Genomic DNA, 18,242 nt, shown 5'->3' on the forward strand with positions numbered 1-18,242 from the left:
GTTTCCCGGTCATTTCCCTGTCACAAGTCTCTTTGTTTCCAACAATAAATCGATATGAGCCAGTATCTACCAGAATAACCCCACGAGGTCAGAAATAAAACAGCGAAAACCACTGTTCACTGACAAAAGCTGGAAGTTGATACTTCTGTAAAAGAGCCCGTTCTATCTTCAGCTGCTTAAAGAAATATTTTACTCACCTACTTCACCGCGATAACTGAAATTCAAGCTGCGAATAAAATTGCGATCTTTCAATGTCATTTCAGCATCAGCTGAAGCTGTAACCTCATGTTTTAAATAACCGTGTGGTAAAAGTGAACATTTTATGCAAACTTGCGTGCACCGCGCGCGTTCTTTGTCCTATAAACGTCAATTCTACCTGACCAAACTCCGGCTGTGTGGAAGCTCCATCCACCGTATAGAAAAGTCAATCCAGAATGTGCTATCCATGATTCCTTGACATCCTATCCTTTCCATGAAAACTATGAAGGAAGCTGAACAACCCTCTAAAAAATGATGGATCTTATTTACCAGTCTCAACAACTGGGAACAAAGTGCAGGTGCACAGTTCTAACTCTCCTGCTATGGTTAAAAGTTCAATAAAACGAGCGAGAATGCCAAGCGGACACCGCAACCGGTCATTTTTTAAATGGATGAGTTTCCCTGACGAGGCAAACGTCTGCTTATTTCATAAACAAAAGCAACCAACCTTTCCAATATCCCTCTCTCCCAACTCAACCTAGGACAAAACCAGATCTAAAGAATGAAAACTCCTGGAACTCTGGCCACGTTCCCAATCCATCTGCTCTGCATATGGAGTTCAGTTCCATTCTCTCTGCTCTGACACCATATCGCATTGTTTATCGGAAACATCAATCTCGGCCCGGATTTCTCGAGTCCCTGTCACTGGATAATTGCATTTCAAAAAGGCAGGGACAATGAATCGAGGCGACACCTTCCTATAAACCCGAAGGACTAATGACCGCAGGCTCGCGTTTTCCACACAGAAAGGTTGGGCTGCACTTTTGTTGAAAGGGGGAACCAAACGCAACGGATCTCACATATGAGTGCTAAACGTTTGTTTCATTGAAGCATTTTTTTTGTTATGTAGCCAAGTGGAAAGTCTCACCTATTTGCATGACCCTTCCAAACACAGAGGTATTATCCACGGTGCTACAGTTCCACCGCCTCTGTCTGAACTGGTACTGACACTCCTTAATGCCAGTCTTTGCCCCCTCTCCAATATAAACCATATGATCCTGGTACAACTGGCACAATTTCCGTTGGCCCTGCGACAAGCCGTTCAGTTGACTGCAGAGAGGCTGGGCTCCGATAATATACATCTCAGGCCGTTGGATGGGGTTCATAGCCAGCGACCTATGGTTAAACAAGCACAAGGAATTAGGCAATTTGGAGAAACAGATCATACATTTCAGAATGATATGATGGCATCAATTTGTTTGGCTTTTCCCCTTGTACAATATTGTATTTACTAAAACGATGAAGTCATTTGTTAGCCCCAGTGATTTTTTTCAAATGGTTTGAAACGGAATGCAAAAGCAAAATACTGCGGACATCTGAAATAAAAAAGAGTGTTGGGAAAACTCAGCAAGTCTGAAAGCAGCTGTGAAGAGAGAAACCGAGTTAATGAAAGGTCATTGGCCTGGAAAGTTAACTGGTTCTCTCTCTGCAGATGCTATTTCCAGTATTTTCTATAGCGAGCGCAACTAAAGCTGCGATATTAAGAACTTGCCCTTGACTCCGTTAATTATCTGAAAATAGTGCATATTGGAGTAATCCGTTCGGCATGGGTGTACAAATGTCATCTTCATTTTCAAGAAGCCTCCTTAAATAACACTTTTGAAAAGCTGGAAGCAAAATACTCGCCATTTTCTAGATATACCGTACCAGTAAATTACCAAGAAAGAAATTGAAACCTTACCTCAGACCCTTTATATTGAGGGATATATATTTAAAAAGAAGCAAAATACTGCGGATGCTGGAAGGCTTCTGTCGAAGGGTCATATGGACTCGAAACGTTAACTGTGTTTCTCGCCCCTCTGATGCTGCTAGACTTGCTGAGTTTATCCAGCATTTTCTGTTTTTGTATTATATATATTTCAATAGGTAGAATTACATTGCGAGAGACTACATACAATAACTTTTCGGCTTATGTCTGAGGGAGAGTACACTTTTTTTTAAAGAGTTAAAATGTGTCAGACATCAGTATATCTAGCAGCGTGCAGTAGTGTCCTTTTTACAGGAACAGGCTATTATATAGCCTAAGTATAAAGAGCAAAAATGAAAAAAATATATAGTTATACACTGTCCTGAAGCTTGATTATCATCTTAAAATTCCCAATCATTGTTCAATCGTGAATTCGCTGACAGAACTCCATTATTACAGCTCCGTCACATATTCATACAATCTAGCAACGCTGTGCATTAAGTTACCTGTCTATATATATATATATAAACACATATAGACTTAAGCATCCACCCTTGAACTTAAGTCTCCGATTAATTGCCAAATCACGGCAGCGAAGTTCCATACCATTCCGAATCGAGTGTACTTCGACATTAAATTAAACTGCAAAATCGGTTAGCTACTTACCACCATGAGTTTGCCTCAACCAAGCACTGGGAACAGCTGGAGAGTAAAGCGACAGCCAACAGAACGCGAAGCCCAGTCATGGTGAGTCTGGCCGGGCTCAAACCAGCATGTAGCGCTCCCTGCGCCAACAATCGCACTGCCACAGTCCTCTGTAAATAAAAAAAGCAAAGGCAATCAGCCCAGTTCCCCAAGCAGCCCTCCACACGCCAGTTGATTTGGGTTCCTATTATTACCATCGAGTTCTAGTCCATGCTCGATGATCACAAACGGAGGAATCTGAGGTCCGATTGAATTCTAGCGAATCTCTTATTAAACACAAGAGTTTTTATGAGGGTCCATCTCCTCGCTCCGATTGGTCAGAGACTGTCACACTAAATGGGAAAAGCTTTTTTTAAGCTTGGCATCTGAAAGTGAGTTTACACACCGCGGCAAAATAGCAGCGTGTTGAAAGGGATATCTCCCTCCATCCCATTCGGGATTTTCCCCTCCGAAACCTGGAGAGGTCTCTATCTGACAACAACACAAAAGTGGAATATAAGTAAGGTTCAGATCTGAGGAGGAGGGGTGGGGGCGAGGATCCAAGGACAGCAGCCAACAACACCACAGCACTCCTTCCGACCAGCTCTCGACCACCAGTGTTAACCAAACACCAAATGGATCCAGATTGTGGGCTGTACAAACACAATATCCTGGGGTTGGAGGATGATACACCAGCATACCACAGCTAGGCCAAGAAAAGCGCCTTCCCATCTGCTGAACCCTTCAACAAGCAGAATAGAAATTTGGCGGCAATAAACTTGCGGGCCATCTAAGGAACCGTTTCATACCTGAATGGTCAATAGAGAAGGTCCGGCAGACCTTAGTTTCAACATCTTAAAACAACATTTCTAGTCTATTGTACAGAGGCTTATTAGTATAACAACCGCACGATGAACAGATCTTACACGCAAGCTTTATATTTCAGACTGCAGTCACAACATCTGTATTTCATTAAACAATAAATTAATATGAAACCAGTAAAGGGCATTTCATCAAAGTTTTTTTTACAGCTGGGGGAGGGGGGGTTGCTTTCCAAGAAACTGAACAGCATCAATGGTGAAAAGCCGACTTGGCGAACTTGAATTTACTAGAAGAGTTATTCGGAAAGGATTGTGCGAGTGTGTTTGGGATCGGCATGCCGAAATGATCAAAGTGCAGACGGCAGTTCTCCTGAATGGCCATTGTATTATGATGCAGCGAGACTCCGGAAATAACCTGGCCCCTTCCAACCCTCAACAGTAAGAACACACATCCAACCCCTCCCCCACACACCCCTTCCGAAAGATTCTTGCATATCTTAATTTTCTTTCTCCCCTTCTGTAAACCGGAGCGTGCTACAATCTAACAGAATTCTAACCCGATAAAAGGATTCCGATTTTTCGTGACAGCCGAAGAAAAATGATATGAAAGTGCAGACAGAACCTCATTGCAGAGTATATCTAGACAAAACTATTCTTTCCGGCGGTGTTCCCCCCTTTTCCAAACTTTAAACAAAACACAAGAGTGCCATTCCTGCTAAACTTGGCGAATGATAACTGGACACACTGATGGCACAGTAACTGCCAGCACCGGGGACCGTGTCAATACTTCATCCTTAAGGCTTCGTGTACAGGATGCCTAAAGTGGAAGGTGATGGAGGAAGGGGTGACAATATTCAGCAACTCTTACTGACCCTAGCTTGGGCGTCTCTCACCTGCAGACTACACACACGTACAGCCAGCCAGAGATCCATACCGTCCAAACCTCCACCTGCACAGCAGATGTTGACCCCCACAGCCAAAAAATAGTCGGAACGCCAGCCTCTCAATGGCCCAGAAAGAAAAAACCCGATCTAAATTCCTCAAACACATAGTGCTCGCATTTAACATTCGCAGAAGTAAACGTCATGCGGATTGCTTCGAATATTATATTAGACTGGTTTCAGAAAATAGAATTTAGCATTAAATACTGCCTCTTACAAAGAACACGTTATTGTGGCGTAGTGATTAAAGTATTGGGAACAAAATAAAGGGACAAAAATACAAACTATAACATGGCCTATTGACGTCATCACCATTTAGATCTACACTGCTCAAGTGTAAATTCTATCTAATTACTCATTGAGTTGTAATCATCAAATTCAAACGTTTTCAGATAAAACTCGTATACGTTTCTTTCATTCGCTTTTTGCAAGAATTGTAATATCTCGGGTGTCGTGTTGTGTACTCTCCCCAACAATTACATCTAAACATATCAATGATTCAGTTCTGTCATTCATTCCAGTGTGCTATCACAGCTTCCTTTGAAAATATTCCCCCACAACACACAAGAAATAATTATGGACAGTAAAATAACAGTTGTAAGTCAGAACCAATCGCTCTATTATCTATTGCAGATGTGTTAGATTAGAGCTATTTTCATAGTGATCATTCGTAAGATAGGCGGCACAGTAGCATAGTGGTTAGCACTGCTGCTTCACAGCTCCAGGGTCCCCGGTTCGATTCCCGGCTCGGGTCACTGTCTGTGTGGAGTTTGCACATTCTCCTCGTGTCTGCGTGGGTTTCCTCTGGGTGCTCCGGTTTCCTCCCACAGTCCAAAGATGTGTGGGTTAGGTTGATTGGCCAGGTTAAAAATTGTTCCTTAGAGTCCTAAGATGTGTAGGTTAGAGGGATTAGCGGGTAAATATGTGGGGGTAGGGCCTGGGTGGGATTGTGGTCGGTGCAGACTCGATGGCTGAATGGCCTCCTTCTGCACTGTAGGGTTTCTATGATTTCTATGATGATAGCTTATTGTGTATAGTTATACTCTTGGTCCTCTCCAAATTTAATGTGCAGGCAGGTAACAGAAAACAGTTGAGTAGAACATTGAGTAGAATAGTACACTGTGTCCTCTTCAGGAATCTACTGTAACTTGCCCCCAATAAAGAATGATGAGTATATAAATATCTCCTTAACTTTCTCCATTCCTGCTATGGACTGAAATCTGCCTAAAACGCTCTGAAATACACATTCCATCTATTAATTAAGAACCGTGTTAGAAAATCTGTACATTTTTTGTTACAGATGATCGAAACGGCTTGTATCATAAAGACTTAAATGCACCTCAAAAATCTTTGTGTACTTTAGGCAACTAAACTGAAGGTGGAATAAACATTACAACTGCAAAGAAGTAAGCATCTTAAATGGCACAATTTACCAGTGTGTTAATAGATCTCGGCCAATGGAAGTTCGAGGTAATCAGAATATTTACAGACATGGCAGCAGTTATTGTACAGTAACCTTGTCAGATTCGCTACCGATACCACGAGATAGCGCCTTGTTAATCACATTTCAACTTGTATAACCGAACGGAAGAGTGGCAACTCTGGCTTGAAACAATCGGAATGAGCAATTTATTGATTCCAACAATGACTGACAAGAATACTGTTGTAGATTAATGAGAAGGGCATTGTCGCCTCCCAAAGCAATGGTCATGGATGAGATGAAGAAATAAATATTCTCTCAGAAGGTCATTGACTTTCGGAAATCTCTTCCACAGAAAGCAGTGGTGGCTGGATTATTCAATAGATTTAAAGTGGAGTTAGACAGATTTTTGATCAACAAAGGTTGTGAGACAGGCAAGAAATTTGGAGCTCAGGCTGATCAGCTTTGATCCTATTGAATTAGGGAGCAAGCCTGAGGGGCTGAATGGCCTACTCCTGTTCTTAATTCTTGTGCTTTTATGATCTGATTTAAAAATCTCTTCTTTTCCTTTTGAATCTGTCTGCAGCTTTCAACAGAGTTGAGCACACCATCCTCTGCTAATGCCGAGTTAGATGCAACTGCCATAACTAAGTTCCATTCTTAGCTAATCATAGCCAGAGATGCACCTGCAATGGTTTCTCTTGCTCTTACTCTCGCTCCGTTACCATTAGAGTTCCCAAGGATCTATTCTTATTCACCTATATGTTGCCCCTGGACAGCATCAATCAAAAATACATGTATGGCGATGATACTCAGCTCCATCTCACCAGCCCCTTCCTTAACTGTTTCGGATTTATCACACTGCTTGTCTGACATCCAATATTGGATATGCACACATTTCCCCTAACTGCATATTGGGAAAGCTGTAGTCATTGAGAATCTGCAGATTCCACCTGGCCCTGTGGCTGGCCACTGGTTATACTGGTTTATCAGATTCTGTCCGTTCCTAGAAAGAATATTACCCCATTAGGCTGAAGACCTGCTTTTTGATTTTATGCTGTCCTCCAACTTCTCCATTTTCTAGCTGCAACTCACTTGATACATCTCCCTCACTTTCTTCCTGTCTCAGATCATCTCCTTTTGTATCAGTCCCAGAACATATTATCCCAAAATTCATTTATAAGTCTACTATAAAAATGTAAAAAGAAATACCAGCCTTTGGCCCACTGTTGACTACAACATTTCTGCAGCTACTGATTTACTGAACTGCAACCTCACCTCTACCTTTAATGTTCTAGTTCCCAATAAAACAATTACTCTTTCACCCTAGCCAGTCCTCCTACTGTGGCCTTGATCTCTCTTAAGTTAAAGGTCACAGATCTTTAATGATGGAACCTTTAATGATCATCATTCTGATGAAAGGATATGGCCGAAAATTGCATTAGCCAACCCCTGCAACATCTACCTGGGCCATTTAAAACACTATTGGGTCCTACTGTCATCTGCTAAAACTGCTCACCATTCCAGGACCATCCTGGAATGTAAAGATAACATCTGACTTAATTTCTCCACTGCAAACTGCATTCTTAAACCCCTTTACTCTGTCCCCTCCAACAATATGTGGGGAGCTCAGACTTCTTTTTCACTAAGGTCAAGACAATTCAGTCAGCTGTTTCTGCAGCATCCCTCCCTTGCATTAGCCCAACTGGCAAAATCCCTCTAATGCAATTCTATGCCCTAACCCTGAACTTGCATCTTTGTCTGATCTCTCCCGATCTTTTCCCACCAACTCACCAAGGCATCTTCAACAGCACCTTCCAAACCCATGACTTCTACCACTTAGAAGGGCAAGGGCAGCAGATGCATGGGAACACCATCACCAGCAAGTTCTCTCCAAGCCGCACACCATCCTGATTTGGAAATATATTTCTGTCCCTTCAGTGTTTCTGGATCAAAATCCTGTAACTCCACTGACAGCACTGTGTGTGAACCTACACCACATGGATTGCAGGGCTTCAAGAAGGTAGCTCACCACCATCTTCTCAAGGTCAATGTGGGCAATAAATGCTGGCCTCACCAGCAATGCCCACATTTCATGATTGAATAAAAAAAGCTAATCTTGTCCATGAGACCTACCCCCTGTCCTCTTGATCCTGTTTCCACCAAACTGCTGATCACCCAACTGCTCCTCCTGGTTCACATGTCAGCTGATATTGTCAACAGATCTCTCTCTTCAGATGATGTCGCTCTCTCCTTTAGATCTTCTGTCATCACTCCTCCCCACAAAAATACAACCATTAACCCGACCATTCTTCCAAACTACCATCCCATCTCCAACCTCCCTTTCCTCTCCAAAGTACTTGAGAATACCACCACCTCCCAAATCTATGGTCATCATTCCTAGAATTTCATGTTTGAATCCCTCCAGTCAGGTTTTTGCCCGTCACTGTATCAAAACAGCTCTTATCAAATTCACAAATGACATTTTTTTTTAATTACCTTATCTGTTCCTTTTGACCTCTCGTCAGCCTTTGACCCTTTGACACGATTGACCACACCATCCTTGTCGAACACCTCTGCACTGTCATCCAGCTGGCTGAAACTCCTCTAAAGTTCTTATTTATCTAAGCACAGCCAGAGAATCACTTATAATGACTTCTTTTCCTACTTCTGCATTATTACCTTTGGTATTCCCCAAAGATCTAATCTTGCCCACTCCTATATCTCATCCTATGTTTCCCCTCATTGACAATGTTTAAAGGCACACATTAGCTTTTGCATGTACATTGACAACATTCAGTTCCACCTCACCACTCTCTTCCCTGTCCATTTCCTTGGGCTGAACAAGACAAACAAAATTTTTGTGTTCTGTTTAATTTAGAGTGTAGTCTCAATTCCCACATCCTGTCCATCATCAAAACTACTCCTTGCTGTTTTTATCTATTATTTTACCCCAGCTTGTTTTTATACTTCCTGGGATTATTAAAAATTCAATTATAAAATCATAGGACAAAAAATGGACGGTTATCTAGCATTACTGATGTCCCCTCAATATCACAACAGCTATCAAGAATTAGACCATATACGCCATCATGTTAGCATGGTAATGCATGAAACTACTTCAACTATTACACTGTAATGAAGGTTTATTATCCTAACATCAGAATTAAGACTGTTATAGGACAGTCATACCACATATTGGCATTCCTGTCAAGTGAGTCTGATATCTTCAGTAAAAACAGTATTAATTTGGGATTTGGCTTTGTTTGTGAGCCTAGCTGAAGCAGAGACTCTCACACTTACTTTTACAATACCTGAATATAACTATTACTAGTGTTGAGCCAACTTTCACAGCCTTAACATTTGTTTTTAAAATTCCTTTCTTTCAGCTCTTAACAACAATTGAAAAGAGCCAATTTTTTTCTAAAGTTATGAAATTCACGTGCCAAAGTTATGCTGCTTTGTGTTTAAGCATGCATCTGCAGAGCTTAGTTTTTTCCTAATGACAATGTTATGGAGAAAACAGTATAACTGTGTTACTGCTTCCCAGCACTGCTCATCATTTTCACTAATACCTGCAGCACAGATGTTAATTTTTAAAAAATCACATTTTGCTTCAATTTCATGAAAAACAAAATATTTCAGTAGCCCATGAAGTTATTTTTTGCCAGTGTACACACAGTTGGCAAGGTAAATTCTTATTCGTAGCATAAGTTAGACTGCTGAAGACACAATGTTTACTCTCCCAAAACTACAAATGCAAGAAGAATGCAATAAACTAATGTAAACAAGAGTCTTAAAATTGCTTTTCTATCTAGTTTTATGTTGTGTATTTTCCAAATTTATATCATAATTGTACTTAAAAAAAACCCAATTGCTCAATTTGAGAGATGAACCTAATACTTCTTACCCATAGTATCCAACAACAGTATCCTTACTATAAATAAATGAAATTATTATCTATTAACAGAGCTCTTGCCAAAATCAGTAATTGTGTATATTTCTTCTTCTTTTCTAAAATTATCACCTTGAATCAATATACACAAGAAATGTGTTTGCCTTACAATTCAGGAGCAATGACAATTAAACCCCCGATGACACCTCTTCACTGACATGACATTCTACTTGCTGTAAGAATTTAAAGTATTCAGTTCATGTTTGTTCTGGAACTTTTAAGTGATAACATGTATTAAACTTTACCTATATATTATAGTTAATGACCTAGAATATAATTAGTAAAATGCAAAGCTATTCTATGTAGTATTGCCAATAAAATAATTATTTTCTCTCCAATTTTATCCCTATGCATCACACATGGAATCTTGCAGCAGACCCTACTTGTAGCACAGGACGTAACTCACCCATGGGTTCACACTCTTTCTCAGACTCTGCTGCAGGCTCTGCCTGTAGGTTCCAATGTGATTTATGCTGGATTATAATTCTATATGTTTTTTTCATTTTGAACCAAGCCAATAACTTGGCAAATAATTTGTTCAATGTTGGGGGAAGGGTTAGAAGTCACATGCCGTCCTATTCTGTCCTTACCTGATATCCCAAGCACCCATGCTTTCAAGCACGAGTTGACACACTGTAATCAGAAGGAAATTCTTGCTCAATTGGCCAAGGTGAAAACATAAAAACTGTATTTTTCAGAACATACAGGCAAACCTAACATGTTACAATTATTCCAACTTTAGCTTTAACCTTATTATCCAGTATGCTAAGAAATTGAAATTTACAATGGTGTTAAATTCACTTTTGTATTATTACTGACTTTGCTTCTATTTATCAAACATGGTGTGATAGCCTGAGCTGTCACAGGTTAGGACTGAGGGTTACTTCACAGCACAACACATTTGAAATTGGTTTTGCTCATTGATTTTCAAACAGACCAGGAGGTTCACTGGAACTCAGAGATTCGTAGAACTGAATGCAGATTGTAAAATCATTTTCATATGTATTGTCAGGTTATCTGATCATTATAATTAAATAAAATTCCCAGATAATAAATTGTAATCATGAATGGGAAAGAACTGGACTTAAAATAAACACTAGCTTTCCAGGTTCAGTTTCACATTCATAACAACTAGTTTTGTAGAAGAATCCACTCCAAATTCATTTATCTGAACTTATCAGCCGCACTGCCTAATATGCCCCAAAAGCTGGTTGCCACTTTTATTTCATCTTTTCATTCACAGAATGTGGTTTCACTGGCTGGGCCAACATTTTCTGTTCATCCCTAATTGAGGATAGTCAAAAAGGTGATGGTGAGCGACTTTCTTGAACCCCTGCAATTCATGTGCTGTTAGGGAGGGAATTCCAGGACTTTGACCCAGCGGCAATGAAGGAACAGCGATATAGTTCAAGGTCAGGATGATAAATGGCATGGAGGGGAATTTGCAGCTGGTGGTATTCTCATGCATCTACTACCCTTTTTCTTCCAAATGATAGATGTTGTGGGTTTTGGAAAGTGCTGTCTAAGAAGCCTTGGTGAGTTCCTACAGTGCATCTTGTAGATGATACCACTGCTGCCACTGTGCATCGGTGGTGGAGGGGGTGAATATTTAAGGCGCTGGATGGATTGCCAATCTAGTGCATTGTATTGGCCTGGATGGATGTCTTGGATTCATAAATGCTTCATCCTGTTAAGTTCCATATCACTCAAAGGTATAGATGTGCAACAGCTTGACTCATTGTGGTGATTAGGTTGGCTAAATGGTTGCCAGATCTATGCAGATCCTATTTCTTAATTATATCCAATTTTTTAAATGCAGTCTTCTGTTTTGTGACTGCAGCATATTTCAGCAAGTCCAGGTAAAATATTGAGAAATCTGGAGCGGACAGGCAGGGGGAAGGGGAAGCGTAGGCATAACAAGGTATGGGGGAGCCTCTGATGGCACAAGAGGCCCATAAAGGAGGGTTCATCCACTCCCTGACCAACCATTAGCCCATCCAGTTTAAACTGCCAATGTGGACACAGATTCCTGCTGCCATGGGTAAAATTCCAGCTGCGGAAGGAGGCTGCAAGTGGCCATTAATTGACCTCTTAAAGTCCTCAATTGATCCATAGGCAGGCAAGCTGGTAAAGTTGTAATAGATTGGGCAAGTAGGCACAGGAAACAATGCCCATGGCATGGCACCCAATTTTACATCCCCCCGCCCTTCACTGTCTTCTGACAAGTAAAATCCAGCCCCAAATCTCTCACCAACCCACTTGCCACATTTTCTCCAGTTTATGTGTTGTTTCACATCCATGATTACTCGTGCGATACTTTTACTAGGAGATACTTTTGCCCACCACTATACACTCCCTGTTGGAGATGCCCACTTCATTCGTGAAGAGAATACAGGCATCCTCGTGTTCTGTGATTCAACTCAGGGTTCAGTGCTCCTTCTGAACCCACATTTTCTCTTATCACTGTATATAATAATTCCATTAAAATTCATTATTTTCTGTGCTGAATAAATATTTATTAATAGAGTGTGATATTGGATTAAATACACAATCATGTAGTCAAATAATATTTCTAACCTATCAAAACTGCTTCCTGAGTTCTTCATTTAAGATATGGAACTTAATAGGATGAAACCTTTATGACATCCAGGACATCCATCTCGGCTGTTTTGGGCACAAAGCACAGTAATTCTAATGTTGGCGATTGTCTAATGTTGATACAATGGGAACAATTTTTGTGTTGAGTATTTAGAAGAATGGAGGGTGTGGCAAATGTGGTGGTGGATGGAGGAACCAGTTGATTTTGGTCCTAAATCCTCATTATAATACAGCTACCAAACTACCAGCACAAAACAACACCCCCAAAGCTATTTTCTAATCAGGAGGGAGGAAATCAGGCAGGGCAGCCATTTGCAAGGGATCAGGGGCATTAATCCTGAAAATAAAAAAAATAGCAGCACTATAGAACATCAAGCAATATATGTGCAGAACCTACAACAGCAAATGTATGAGCCAAATTTAGTTGTAGCAGTGTATCAACAATGCAACATCAGAAAACATATAAGAAACCTGAGTAAACCGGCTAAGTATTATCTCCTGAAGCATCCAGATTGAAGGATTGTGAAACTAACAGTGCAAGAATTTGGAAGCACGTCTAAATTAAAGTGAATGTATTCAAGACAAAGAAAATTTAAAAATAGGAAAAGAAAGGCTGAATTAAGAGATTGAGAAAAAATATAATAAAACTTTAGAAGTTTAAAACCCCCACAACACAACTGTCCCCCTTATCCACCCACACCCCCCGCTACCCAGACCGATCGTGACCCCCTGCCCCCTTCCCCCACACCGATCGCCCGCAGAGTGGCAGCAGTCCCCCCTGTCCCCCCATTCCCCCCACAACTAACCACAACTGAAACCTAAATGAATCAGATACCTCGCATGTAATAATACATTTTCAGTGCCAGAGAGGTGGTTTCAAATATTTAACATTTTTCACATTGTTAAAAGATATACTTCAACAGAAATGGACAAAACTTAACTTTTATGTGCTAAGGGTAGCTCATAAACTTAAAACTTACCACACAAATACAGCAACTTCATATCATTCGATATATTAAATGGCACTCCAGGCAGTGAGACATTGGACCCGATTTTACCATTTTCATTCTAAGTGCTGAATCTGGGCGCAATTCAGATCCAACTTGAAAATATGCTTTCAGGCGCCCCCATTAGCACTTAGCCTGAAAAAAAATCAAGAGTCTGAATTGTGCTGTGGGCAGGGCTTATCGCATCCGAAATGATCGGAACTTTGAAAAGCACATGCGCAGTGAGGAAAAAATTTGAAAAACGTGCCCCTGTCACATCGCTCCCGAGCCGCAAAAAGCAGATAAAACGGCCCAGGAGCGAAATGTGGGAGCAATGGCCCCCACAGACATCGCCCTACCCCCACAACACAACTGTCCCCCTTATCCACCCACACCCCCCGCTACCCAGACCGATCGTAACCCCCTGCCCCCTTCCCCCACACCGATCGCTCGCAGAGTGGCAGCAGTCCCCCCTGTACCCCCATTCCCCCCACCAGAGATCCATCTGGCCTCCCCCCCGACCAGTGAGCGATTGGGCTTCCCCCCCGCCACTAGAGATACATCTTACCCGCCTCCCTCCTCCTCCCCACCAGATCAGAGAACGATCTGGCCTCCCTCTTCCCCCCATTTACCCCCCCACCCCCCGAGAATGATCGGGCCTCCCCCCACCAAGCAGAGAGCGATCTGACCTCCCTCTGCCCTTCCTCCCCACCAGAAAACGTTTTCCCCCCTCCCCTCCCCCCCCCTCCACCCCCACCCCGAGGTACATCTGACCTGCCTCCTCCTCCCTCCCCACCCCCTCACCAGAGAATGATCTGGCCCGCCTCCCTCTCCCCCCCAACCAGACAACAATCTGACCTCCCTCAGCCCTCCCCTCCCCCCCTCCCCGCACCATCAGAGGTACAGCTGACCCATCTCCTCCTGCCCCCCCCCCCCCCACTGGAGAAATGATCGGGCCTTCCTTCCCCCGCCCCACCCCCATCCCCAATCTGAGTTAGAGAGCCGTTGGAAGCGCTGAACTTACCTCTTCAGAAGCTGGAGCGCCCAAAACAGACCTTTTGCCGAGCATGTCTGTTTCATGCCGAATCCCAACAGGCGAACGCGATGGTAAAGGGGGAAATGCTGGTAAAGTTGGGCGGGCAGCCTATTAATTCAGTTTAAATGCATGCAGATGCATTTAAATGGCCGTTGCGCCCTTCTCGGGCGCAAATCGGATCGCGGCCATTTTCGGGCCTCGGTAAAGTGGGCATCTGGTGGATGCGGGCGTGGATCGCGTTAATGGCCTCACACCCGACTTTACCACGTTTTTGCGCACGACGCAATGGTAAAATCGGGCCCATTATTTTTGTGAAGCTAATGGTTGATTGACGCAACTGAGACAATAAGTTTTGGATAGTTGAGTTTAAGTGCACACCTGCCTCCACCTGATGTTACTGTACCATTTGTATATAAATTATATGAATGCCATTAGCTCCAATTACCTTTGAAAAGTTTTGTGAAAAGGAAATACATCACAGAACTTTGGATTTTTAATGAAAAGGAACAGGCTATTTTCCCATCAAGTCTGTAGTGCATTCATAAATCACCCAATCTAATCTCACTCCTGTTTACTCTCATATAACCCTTAATATTCATCTTTTTCAAGCAACTATCTTTTTTTCTTTAAAACGTGTTATGGACTCTGCTTTGTGGCATAGAATTCCATATTGTAAATATCTGGATATAAAGACATTTCTAGCCCCTTCTTTCAATTTTTTAATTATGTTAAAGTTCTACCCTCTTATTATCTTACCAACCAGTGGAAATAATTTATCCCTATTCCCATCATCATAACTCTTCATAACTTTTATGACCTCTATCATTAACTTGCTCAGCTCTTGTGAAAAAGTCTTTATTACTCATGCCTCTCCACAACTGGTAATAACCTAGCAGATCTTAAGTACTTTGACTTACATGCCCCAGGAGAGAGCCAGTCAATGTCCCCCCAGGCTAATAGTCATATTCCTCTCCAATTTCTCCCAAAGTGGTGCAACTCCAAGTAACATCAATGAAACCAGAACCTTACAACAACATGTCACTCCAATAAATGATATTAGCTGTCAACATGGGTTGAAATCCATCACCATACTCAGAAGATTACAATTACCTGTTGGTTCATGGATTACAATGCAGATCTTTGTAAGGATGGGCGAAAAAAAAGTCAAAGTAAAAACGTTTATTGATTAGTCACAAGTAGGCTTACATTGACTCTGCAATGAAAATCCCCTTTTCGCCACACTCCGGCGCTTGTTCGGGTATACTGAGAGAGAATTTAGTATGGCCAATGCACTTAGCCTGCAAATCTTTGGACTGTGGGAAGAAACCGGAGGAACCCATGCAGACACGGGGAGAATGTGCAAATTCCACATAGACAGTGACCCAAGCCGGGAATTGAACCCAGGTCCCTGGCACTGTGAGGCAGCAGTGCTAACCATTGTGCCACCTGAAATTCTGGAGTCAATATACATTCAAGTAATTTCTGTGTATGCGGTGGGTAAGGGGCGGGGGGGTGCGGGGGTGATTGGTTAATGGCTTCCCCAATATCATGCACTCACTGCCTGGAATCCTTAGAGAAAAAACACAGAAATTTGACCCCAGTGGAATGATTTCCCAGCACCTCCCTCCTGCAAAAAAGCAGGAGAGCAGCATTTTCCTTGCAGGAGATAGCTGTGACCCCCTTCACTGATAAAGTCAAGATAACTTCACTTCAATCCCTGGATCACTGGATGAAGTCAGGCCCCTAACAATTGCATGGATCAAAAGGTTCTGATGCCACCCCGGCAAGAAAATCACCTGTAACCTATTGCAGAATTATCTTAAAATTTACCTTGCCTGCCAAATTGAATATTGACCTTATTGTCACAGAGTCTTCGAGTCATAGAGGTTTACAGCATGGAAACAGACCCTTCGGCCCAACTTGTTTTTAACCACTAAGCTAGTCCCAATGGCCCGTGTTTGGCCCATATCCCTCGATAGCCATCCTACTCATGTAGTAGTCTAAACGCTTTTTAAAAGATAAAATTGTACCCGCCTCTACTACTATCTCTGGCAGCTTGTTCCAGACACTCCCCACCCTCTGTGTGAAAAAATTGCCCCTCTGGACACTTTTGTATCTCCCCCCTCTCACCTAAACCTATGCCCTCTAGTTTTAGACTCCCCTACCTTTGAGAAAAGACCTTTATAAGATCACCCCTCAGCCTCCTATGCTCCAGGGAAAAAAGTCCCAGTCTATCCAGCCTCTCCTTATAACTCAAACCATCAAGTCCCGGTAGCATCCTAGTAAATTTTTTCTGCACTCTTTCTAGTTTCATAATATCCTTTCTATAATAGGGTGACCAGAACTGTACACAGTATTCCATTCCAAGTGTGGCCTTCCAATGACTTGTACAACTTCAACAAAGATGTCCCAACTCCTGTATTCAATGTTCTGACCAATGAAGGAATGCTGAATGCCTTCTTCACTACTCTGTCCACCTGTGACTCCACTTTCAAGGAGTTTTGAACCTGTACCCCGAGATCTCTTTGTTCTATAACACTTCCCAACACGCTACCATTAACTGAGTAAGTCCTGTCCTTGTTCAATCTACCAAAACGCATCACCTCGCATTTATCTAAATTAAACTCCATCTGCCATTCATCAGCCCATTGGCCCAATTGATCAAGATCCCATTGCAATTCTCAATAACCTTCTTCACTGTCCACTATGCCACCAATCTTGGTGTCATCTGCAAACTTACTAACCATGCCACCTAAATTCTCATCCAAATCATTAATATAAATGACAAATAACAGTGGACCCAGCACTGATCCCTGAGGCACACCACTGGTCACAGGCTTCCAGTTTGATGAACAATCCTCTACAACCACCCTCTGTCTTCTGTCATCCAGCCAATTTTGTATCCATTTGGCTACTCACCCTGGGTCCTGTGAGATTTAACCTTATGCAACAACCTACCATGTCAAAGCAGCATTGTTGTCCAAAAATTTGCCTTCAGTACATTTGTCAGCTACTACTGAAGGTATTTTTATTTCTGAAGCATTAGTGAGGGAGAAACACAGAGGCTGCTTGTTGTAAAATCTTACTGGAGATAGAAGATGCTCATCAGCCAATCTTGGGGAAATAACCAACACATTGGAGTAACATTGCAGTAACAAAGACTAGAAACTAAATTATTGCTTATAGATTAAGCTGCTGTTTGAAATGAATATAGTAAAATACAAAACCATTTCCAAAATGCTTATGAATGGTGAATTTCTGAGATTGCAATTACATAAATAATAAGAGCACTAATTGATTTTGCCAGATAAAAGCAAAATACTGCAGATGCTGGAAATTTTAAATAAAAACAAAAAATGCTGAAAAACTCTGCAGGTCAGGCAGCATCTGTGGAGAGAGAAACTGAATGTTTCAGGTCAATGACCATTCTTCAGAACTGGAAAAAGTTGAGAGTTTTTAGGCAAGTCCAGAGGCAGGCAAAGTATAAATGCCCAGCAGCAAACAATTCTGCCAATGATAATTAACATTGAAACCTGAAAATGTACACAGGATAGATAATATCATGACATTGATTTTGCAGCTACATAGTAATGTCTCAGTTGTTCACTATAATTAGCTTGGTGGCAGGAAACAAAGGGTAATTGTTGATGGATGCTTTTGTATTTTTATTCCAATTCAATCAAATCAAGTCCAATTCAGAGTCTCAACAAGTTGAGACATTTCCGATCCAAGCTGACAAGACAGGGCCTACACTCCTGCCTTGGGCCTGATCTACATGAGCCAAGCTGATTGGAGGAGGGGGAGGATTCCTCCTCCAAGGCTTGATCTCATTTGCATCTTAGCCAAAAGGCCGAGA

General features: G+C 41.9%; 1 protein-coding gene across 1 annotated transcript in view; it reads right to left on the reverse strand.

Moving 5' to 3' along the window:
- Nucleotides 1-18,242, reverse strand: part of wnt5b (wingless-type MMTV integration site family, member 5b) — a 127,208-nt gene that overhangs the window by 26,379 nt on the left and 82,587 nt on the right. Inside the window, exons 2-3 of the mRNA XM_078220072.1 lie at nt 2,612-2,760; nt 1,127-1,374 (exon numbers count right to left, since the gene is read on the reverse strand). Coding sequence (XP_078076198.1) covers nt 1,127-1,374; nt 2,612-2,760 — 397 coding nt within the window. The remainder of the gene's footprint in view (nt 1-1,126; nt 1,375-2,611; nt 2,761-18,242) is intronic.

The sequence above is a fragment of the Mustelus asterias genome, chromosome 9 (assembly GCF_964213995.1).
Source record: "Mustelus asterias chromosome 9, sMusAst1.hap1.1, whole genome shotgun sequence".
NCBI classification, from domain to species: domain Eukaryota; kingdom Metazoa; phylum Chordata; class Chondrichthyes; order Carcharhiniformes; family Triakidae; genus Mustelus; species Mustelus asterias.